Below are 9,708 nucleotides of genomic sequence, written 5' to 3'. Positions count from 1 at the left end.
AAAGCGTAGTTATATCTAAAACCGGTTATTTGTTTGTTTCTCGCAAATTCTCGTTTTACGGCAGGTGCCGAAATGGTTCATTTTCCACCGGTGCGCGCCACATTTTAAACACATGTATTTTGAGTGAATTTTGCACCTTTCAGAAAAGATGCCACTTCTAGGACGAAAAATCTATAGCTGCTTGAAGCCCCTGAATGATGTAAAACCGGACGAAACGGTATACACGATTCCTCATACAAAGGAACAGTTCCGATCAAAAGCGTATCCTTTTGCTTATTTTTCTATTCCAAGATGGCGGCGCACATGAAATTTTATGTCAAAAACTAAAAATCCTAAAGCTGCTCAATCGGTGAATGGTTGCATTGTTTGTTTTAATGTAGGCCTGATAATTCCTATTGTAAGAAAATCAATGCCAAGTCGTTTAAATTTAAAATTATCAACAAATTAGTTATCACGGGTTTTTTTTAAAGTGTCTTTTATTATGCTTTCTATCATAGAATATACATTGGTGTCCGGTGTATCGGCGCACCTAAGCATTCAAGGACCATTTTCTATGTGAACACTGTGAAATACTTAATAAAATGTGACTCATCAATGAAGCAGTGCATAATCAGAAATAAGCTACAAATTGTTTTATGTCTAGTAAATAAACATTTTAAAATGGTGCATAAATATAGGCACCCCCATGTATCCAAAACGATTTGCATGTCTGGTGATTCGGCGCAGTAGATGTGGATCGTTGACCCTGCTGTTTATAGACTGCCCATGACCTCACTTTTAGCCCATAAACGCTACACTATTGTCCCAAAATTATTTTAGTACTTTTTTGTTTTGTCTTGTTAAAAAATTACAGTGAAAATTAACGATCACACGTGACCCATGACCCATCTCATGATCAGTTTCAGAATTTTTTTCTTGAGTGTGCCGCACAGTACTACAGATATATACATGTTCATTGTCATGCATGGCCAAGATGCCTACATGGATTTTATTTTTCTCGGGTAGATTGTGCAAACACGTGGATCTTATTTCGCTTTTATTTTTTATAACAATGTGACAATTGTATACTGGAATGACTGTCAATTAAGGTGTAAAATTTTTTTCGTTTTGTTTGCATTTGTTTGTGTTTTCCTTTTCAGTTTAACCGAACAAAAATAATTACATTTATAAATTATACTGTTTACTATAATTTAAAAAATGCGGGAAAGGTGTTTTCAGACTGCTTTTAACATTTTATAAATGAAAACAGGTGAATGATTTATTTTGAAATTATGATATAATTATTGATAAATCTAAAAAAAATATTTAATTGCACCCTTAAAATAAATATGTTGATACTTGGTTAACCATTGAAAAAGAAATTGAACTTTAATTCGTTAAAAACACTGACAACATGACAATTTCATAAACATACTTAAGCAAAATACAAAGCGCGCCGATATACCAGACGAAGTATGTCGATCTCGCCCTGGTGAAGTCGCCCCGGGCCAGTTCGCCAGGACTTATTTTCATCGTTAGGCGAAGTTATCATACATATTAGACTTGCTAGAAGACATATATTACAACATATATTATAGTATATATCTACTGTCATTATCAGCATGTTTTTGTGCCAAAACTACAGGGTTATACCACTTATACTACTATTTTTGTGTTGGGACACGCTGTGGCGAGATCGCCATATTTACTTCCAACTTTACGGTTGTATTAGAATGTATGCCATGGTAAGACTCCACTATTCAAGAGAAGCCCTCTACATTAACTTTCTGTCCAGAAGCCAGATGGTGCCGACTTCTTTACTGTAACTGTTAGGTGCCAAATGGCAATTATGTTTATATTCTGCTCATGTGTGGGTAAGAGTTTCTTATGACACAATCACATTTAAGGCGCATATGTAGTGGTGTCTGGTCCATCGGCGCACCTAAGCATTCAAAGACCATTTTCTATGTGAACACTGTAAAATGTGTCTCACCAATGAAGCGGTGCATAATCTGAGATACACTACAAATTGTTTTATGTCTGTAGTAAATAAACATTTTAAAATTGTCCATAAATGTAGACACCCCCTTGTATCCAAAATGATTTGCATGTCCGGTGTTTCGCAGGAGTAGATGTAGATTGGTGACCCCGCTATTTATAAACAGTTCATGACCTCACTTTGTAGCCCATAAACACTACACTATTAGCCCAGGATTATTTTAGTATTTTTTTAATTTTGTCTTGTTAAAAATATTACTATGAAAATGAACGATCACACATGACCCATCTCTTGATCAGTTTCAGAATCACTTTTTTTTTTTTGAGTGGCACAGTACTGCAGATGCATACATGTTCATTGTCATGCATGGCTAAGATGCCTACATGGATTTTTTTTCTCGGGTAGATTGTGCGCACACGTGGATCTTATTTCGCTTTTATTATTATTATTATTTTTATTTTTTTGTAACAATCTGACATTTGTGAACTGGAATGACTGTCAGTTAAGGTGTAAAACTTTTGTTTTGTTTGCATTTGTCTCTGTTTTCATTTTCAGCTTAAATAAAAATCACCGAATTTTTTTATTATACCGTTAATTGTAATTTTAAAAATGCGAGAAAGGTGTTTTTAACATTCTTAATATCAGTAAGGCTGACCTACTTAGTGTTTATATACACGAAAGCAGGTGAATTATTTATTTTGAAATTATGATATAATTATTGATAATTCTAAAAAAAAAAAATTGTACCCATAACAATAAATATATTGATACATGATTAAACATTGAAAAAGGAATTGAACTTTTAATTTATTAAAACACCGACAACATGACAACTTCCTAAACATCCTTAAGCAAAATACCAAGTGCACAGAATCGCTGGATGCACCAATACACCGGACACGGTTGTAATTTGTGTGGGGTTTTTAAATTTTTTTTTTATGAAAGTTAAAGATTGATTGTGTAATAGATATATAAAGAACATGATACTGATAATAAATTTTGAGGTGAATATTATCTGATAAACCAATGTAGTGAATAACATGACTTACGTCAAGCGTGATACAGCTGCGCGCAATCCTTTAGAAATGCCCCGTAAATACCTTCCTCATTTCTGATAGTCCAGTACATACACTCGCACAAGTGCAGATCGTAGTTGCCCCTTCTGGTATGGTGGGATGGCAATCACGTTTGACACACCACCATGTGTTTTCAATAAGATCAGTGTATGCACCGCTGTCAGCGTCTAGCAACCCAATAAATAGTAAAATTGTTTTTATTTTAATAATACTAATAACAATATACATGAAATTGACAATTACAAAATAGGAATAACACCAGCTTGCTATTAATAAAATGTGTATATTAATTATTAATATTGACTATTGCTTACACCATCATTCATGACCAAATAAAATACTGTACCAAAGATCATAGTTTTTATATATATATATACAAATATAGCGCTGAGTATTGTCACAGACAAATCACCTGTATAATAATTGTGGTTATATATGTCACCTATCCATCACATGTTTACATGAATGTCCGTAATGATCTTGCTCTGTATCGCTATATATACACGTCTACCTCTGTCTCTATCTCTATCTCTATCTCAATTGCTGTTTCTCACACAATTTACATTCATACCTACGAAATGCTCTGAATGATTCAGTCTTGTGAATGTAGTTATTGGGACTATCCTTTAGTGCATTGTGGGCTTTCCAACAATCCGTTATGATTGTGGTCCCAGGAAGAACGTAACTTTCAATCAGTGGTATTGAAGTTTCTCTATTCTATTTTGTACAGGCACAAGAAATACTTGTCGTTTTTCCCGACATATGTCCCCTAATACCCATTGTTCTTCCACCAATCTTCCACAATGAAATTTTCTTTTGCCAAATTTGGATTCGTTGACTTGTGCGGTAGTCCCTTCTCTAATTTTTTTTTCACTCCTTTTTCAACTGTAAAAGCACAAACGTCTCTGTGATAATTGCAGTAATCTGCTACAGTTCTGCTTGATGTTTATATAACACATTTGCGAGTATCATCACAACTTTGCATGTCGCTGCTTTCTCCAGATGTGACAGACTTTTCTCTGATAGCACTACCACAGTCCTGTCTATATATAAAACAATACACCTACAGAAGACGTTTTCTTAGTGAGACGTTGGTTGAAGCAAACCAAGTGTTGGATCGGATGGATATTTGATTTTCTTTGTTTATACACTCTTTTATTACATTGAAATTTTAAGTTACTCTTTCGGCAGGGCTAGCTCTAGGTGAGCAAAACAATTCGACAAATTGTCTATTAAACTTCAGAAATTGCAGAAATGTTCAGGTTTTTTTTTTAAAATGTCAATTATTACATGAAGTTGTTTTGCATAACTAAAATAAAATTTGCCAACTGCTTTCAGAATTCGCTATTGGCGAGTGCCAGAGCTAGCTCTGACTCTTTCGCAATCTTTTCGTTTTACTGTAAATATTTTACCTAATTTATCTGTGTAGTTTTTACATTCTGATGATTTAGGAATTGGGTTAAATTGTTGGCAAAATTCTATTTTTGTTCGTCTTCTACAATTTTGTGTAGTGTATACAAATTTAGATATTTCAATACCCCCTTCTCTTTTTTTTACCACTTTTACGTTCCTCACAAGTTTCTAATTTCCTTTTGTTAGAAATAGTTTCCACACTTACTACGTCCCTGCGGACTAAAAATAAACCAACAAATGTTAATATCCATGCCATTTTCTGTGGTGAAGAGATTAAATGGATGTAATACTTTATAAAAGCGATCTGATCATAATGCTTTCATTGTAATAATCCTGATGGAACAACGTTCCTAAAATATACTGAAGTGTGGTAGTTCTCCCATGCACACGTATAAAAAAGTTACAGGGTATCATGTACTTAAATAGTTGAATTAATTTGATGCAAATACATATTATTTCAATTATTTTCGTCTGCTTTTTGGTGCTCTACGTTGCGATCAAAATGTTGGCGTGGTGACTGATTGAATTTATTATAGTCGCCATCGGGCGATTGACCCTAAAATGTCTAAGTATTACATTATTTGGCATGTGCATTCAGAGTCTTAACGACGAAAACCAATGAAATTTGTTGACATCATTGTGCAGTCGGAACACTTTGTTGTTTATGAAGTTGTCTGATCATTGTGAACTCCGTATTAATTTTTGGTACCATTCGGGACTCGTCGCTGATTTTAGTGCTTCGGCGAAAACAATTCAGATACTTGTGAAAACAATCCAGATACTTCAATTTGTGTGTTATTTTAATGCACACAACCATTTGGAATATTTCAATTGATATTGATTTCTGGAACATGTATGCAATCGGCAGACTAATGAAGTTCTGAATACTTTATTGTACTATACATAACCGATTGACTATGGTACATTACTGGTGGTTGCTTTCGATTGAAGGACACAAGTACAAAATCACTCACCTTTCATACTATCCACATTGTAATAAAGCAAGCAAAATGGAGACTGATTATTAAACAATGCATTACACAGTGGGAGGGGGGTTGTTTGTCAATATTTACTTTCCGGAAACGTCTTTAAAACACTAATTTTTTAAAGCATAAAGTAAATATCTCCCTCACCCTCATGTGATCAATTCTGAAATTGTCCTCATTTCATATTCATGATTGAGTAAAAACTTACACAATGTCATTGTTTGAAATTATTTATTTAATCCAGCCGCATAAGTCATGTATAATGTTATGGTGGTTACAGCACATGCATAAATGATACAACTGAAATATTTCTTCCTATGGAACTTTTCCAGAAAATTTACTTAACCATAGACTTTTAAAAAGAAATTTGAATAAAATTTATCTTTATTAACATTTATTTAATAATACTGTGGTGCAAACATACCTGACAAAGCGATCCTCTAAACCAAAAACAAATCGAACACTGTTAAATTCTTACACTTACTCAATGACGCTCCATTATGTCATCATTATTTAGCTTCATATTCAATTCGCATTAAATATTTTATCGTAATTGCACTTCGTATCCCTTTTTTATAGGTACAGTTGTTTAAAGTACTTCTCTCTTTTTTCAAATATGATCAGATGTATTGGTAATCATCAAATTTAAATAAGAAGAAACGAGACAAAGGGAGATAATTTAATCATGCACTTTTACAAAAAATATGATTTTTATATTTTCACTGTAGCTAAAATACAGTGAATTGTACTTGTCCCACCCAAATGTTTTTGTAGAAAATGTTGAGCAAGTTGTAAAATATATATCTGTCAAATAATGAATAAACTATTTTTGTCCTGTATTTTTTCTAATTTATATATAGGGCAGTGACCCCAGTATTCGACCAGTACCCAGTATTCGACCAGTGCATTTAATTAATTACCATACTCGTTTAAACTGAATAGTATATAGATTTCCCCAACGTATTTTGAACATACGCGACAGGGTGAACATTCTTTCTTCCGGAAACGTAATAGCAGACGATAACCATGTGAATGAACATAAGTATATGAACGTCGGCCATTTTTATAGCATGCTATTACACCAGTCAACATCCCATGAACATTTGCAATACTTTTAATCCATTTGAAATCTTTGAAAATGTCTTTAATGTTTTTATTTATAATCAAATGGAGCTGGTAAATGCAATGTGACCTCAGTCATTATAATTTCGACCACGTGATCAAATAATGACATGATAGAGAGGGTTGCCCCAGTATTCAACCAATAGAAAAGCTTAAGGATACATTCCCAAAATAAACTCCAAGAACCACAAATTTACTACTTTTATATCTTTTGGTGCTGTTTGTAACGACTTAAATAAAATTTTCTTTTATTTTCAGTCTAATATCATTATTTGTAAATTAAGATAGGACCAAAGAGACTTCATCAAAAAGTAATTGTGCGTGTGTGAATGTGTATATAAGTATTTGCGTGCATGCGTAAATGCATGAATATGTTTTACAGTTTTTAAAATCAACACGTTTTGGATTTAGTTGTTTGATGTATGCACCATTTACTATGAAATAAACTTCAAAGTTTTGTTTTATTAGTTAATTAGAAAGTGGTCGAATACTGGGTCAGCTGGTCGAATACTGCATACTGTTCCTTGCGGCACTCAGTGTATACCGCGTCTATTCAATGAATAGCATTGCCAGTAAGAAAAACAAATATTAGCAAATGCCAATAAAATGAACATGTTATAATCCTTTCTTTCTTAAGTGGTCGAATACTGGGGCCGTTGCCCTAGTTTGTTACATTTTTGTCATGTTTTTATCATTGCCTTAACGGTTACAGTGAGTATGAGAAACAACTAAGTGTGTATAATGACAAAGTGTGGACCTGTCAGTGCACGGGACACATCAACCTCACTCATGAAGAGGCTTGGAATTCCGAAAAGGCTGTCCTCAAAGTGGTCAAGTCTCAGTTCGCCAAGTGTTTCGAAAAACCCGTCCTTGAGATTGTCCATCATAGTGAGTTGGATTTTTTTATCTTTTTAATGTGAAAATAATCGTGTGTTTTTTAAAACAATAGGATTGAGGAAAAAAACCTAGCAAATTAAATACTTTTGCCTTTCGGATAATTGTTATTTCATCATGAGTTTGATTGGTATTGGTTTACAGTTGGTCATTACTGCAGGATTGTAAAATGTCTGTTTGCATAACAAAATCAGAAACAGTGTATTTGATAACATGATATATGGTGGTAGCAGGTTAACTCTCGTTATCAGTGTGGTCCTTAATCACATGTCCAATGCCATATAACTAACTGAAAATAAGTGTTGAGTGTGTTATTAAATAAAACATTTCTCTCACACTTGTTAACAATAGTTAATCATGAAGTTTTTTCAACTAACCAAAATGTGATTGTTTTCTTTTTTATGTCAATTATATTTAAAAAAAAAAATACTTTACTTATTTTTCCCAGACATGCTGTCATTGGATCAGCTTGTAGATAAGGCATGGCTAACAGTACATCAAGTTATCTGCGTGGGTGAAAAAGTCTCTCTCAAGGTCAAGAATGCAGGAAAGAGGTATCTTTAATTTTAATGAAAAGCCCTTAAAATAAGCACCAGTCTGGGTATTGCTCAGTCACAACCTACTGAGTTACGACTTAATTGTTAAATTCTCAACGAGAACCTTTTTTCTTTTTTTATACATAAATAATTTGGCAACACCTTTTACTTGACTCTTTGTATGGTTGTGTGTTTATTTTATTGTTGTGTGCATGCAACATTGTTAGTCCCCTACCGGTCCAACTGGAGGGGACTATAGGTTTCATCTCTGTCCGTCTGTCTGTCTGGTCCAACTGGAGGGGACTGTAGGTTTCATCTCTGTCCGTCTGTCTGTCTGGTCCAACTGGAGGGGACTGTAGGTTTCATCTCTGTCCGTCTGTCTGTCTGGTCCAACTGGAGGGGACTATAGGTTTCATCTCTGTCCGTCTGTCTGTCTGGTCCAACTGGAGGGGACTATAGGTTTCATCTCTGTCCGTCTGTCTGTCTGGTCCAACTGGAGGGGACTAGGTTTCATCTCTGTCCGTCTGTCTGGTCCAACTGGAGGGGACTATAGGTTTCATCTCTGTCCGTCTGTCTGTCTGGTCCAACTGGAGGGGACTGTAGGTTTCATCTCTGTCCGTCTGTCTGTCTGGTCCAACTGGAGGGGACTGTAGGTTTCATCTCTGTCCGTCTGTCTGTCTGGTCCAACTGGAGGGGACTGTAGGTTTCATCTGTCCGTCTGTCTGGTCCAACTGGAGGGGACTATAGGTTTCATCTCTGTCCGTCTGTCTGTCTGGTCCAACTGGAGGGGACTGTAGGTTTCATCTCTGTCCGTCTGTCTGTCTGGTCCAACTGGAGGGGACTGTAGGTTTCATCTCTGTCCGTCTGTCTGTCTGGTCCAACTGGAGGGGACTGTAGGTTTCATCTCTGTCCGTCTGTCTGTCTGGTCCAACTGGAGGGGACTATAGGTTTCATCTCTGTCCGTCTGTCTGTCTGGTCCAACTGGAGGGGACTATAGGTTTCATCTCTGTCCGTCTGTCTGTCTGGTCCAACTGGAGGGGACTGTAGGTTTCATCTCTGTCCGTCTGTCTGGTCCAACTGGAGGGGACTATAGGTTTCATCTCTGTCCGTCTGTCTGTCTGGTCCAACTGGAGGGGACTGTAGGTTTCATCTCTGTCCGTCTGTCTGTCTGGTCCAACTGGAGGGGACTGTAGGTTTCATCTCTGTCCGTCTGTCTGTCTGGTCCAACTGGAGGGGACTGTAGGTTTCATCTCTGTCCGTCTGTCTGTCTATTCCACATGTTTTCCAGATGAATTTTTTCTTTTTCGGAAGACCTTTAGATATTAGGGGTGGAAATTCTCAAGGAACAGCTGGGTTTTTTCCTAATGGAACATTGCGTTTCCTCGCATTTTAATCGTCCTTTCCTCCAAAATGTGTCAGATGGCACAGATTTTAACTTAGGATTTCTGGGACCCCTCTAGATTTCCTCTTTTTCACAGTTCACCAATTCCCACCCCTGAGATATTGAGCTGAAATTTTGTGTATAGGTTTATCACATACTGTTACAGATCACTTGTGACTTTCTTGGTGATTTACTCATTTTTAACAGAGTTATGTCCTTTGAACTTGGGAGATGTGAAAAAATTATTCTGCATTTTTGCATTGCCTGGAGATATCAAAATGAAATTTGGTATATAACTTTGTCATTTGTATATAGCATTACA

General features: G+C 35.7%; 1 protein-coding gene across 1 annotated transcript in view; it reads left to right on the top strand.

Moving 5' to 3' along the window:
- Positions 1-75: 75 nt before the first annotated feature.
- LOC121380732 (tyrosine-protein kinase BAZ1B-like) overlaps positions 76-9,708 on the top strand; it is a 43,731-nt gene continuing 34,098 nt past the window's right edge. Inside the window, exons 1-3 of the mRNA XM_041509690.1 lie at positions 76-261; positions 7,288-7,463; positions 7,918-8,023. Coding sequence (XP_041365624.1) covers positions 149-261; positions 7,288-7,463; positions 7,918-8,023 — 395 coding nt within the window. The 5' untranslated portion in view covers positions 76-148. The remainder of the gene's footprint in view (positions 262-7,287; positions 7,464-7,917; positions 8,024-9,708) is intronic.

Source organism: Gigantopelta aegis, chromosome 9 (genome assembly GCF_016097555.1).
Source record: "Gigantopelta aegis isolate Gae_Host chromosome 9, Gae_host_genome, whole genome shotgun sequence".
Classification (NCBI taxonomy): Eukaryota; Metazoa; Mollusca; class Gastropoda; order Neomphalida; family Peltospiridae; genus Gigantopelta; species Gigantopelta aegis.
The sequence above is the reverse complement of the archived record's forward strand: the minus strand, read 5'-3'. Positions and strand labels throughout refer to the sequence as shown.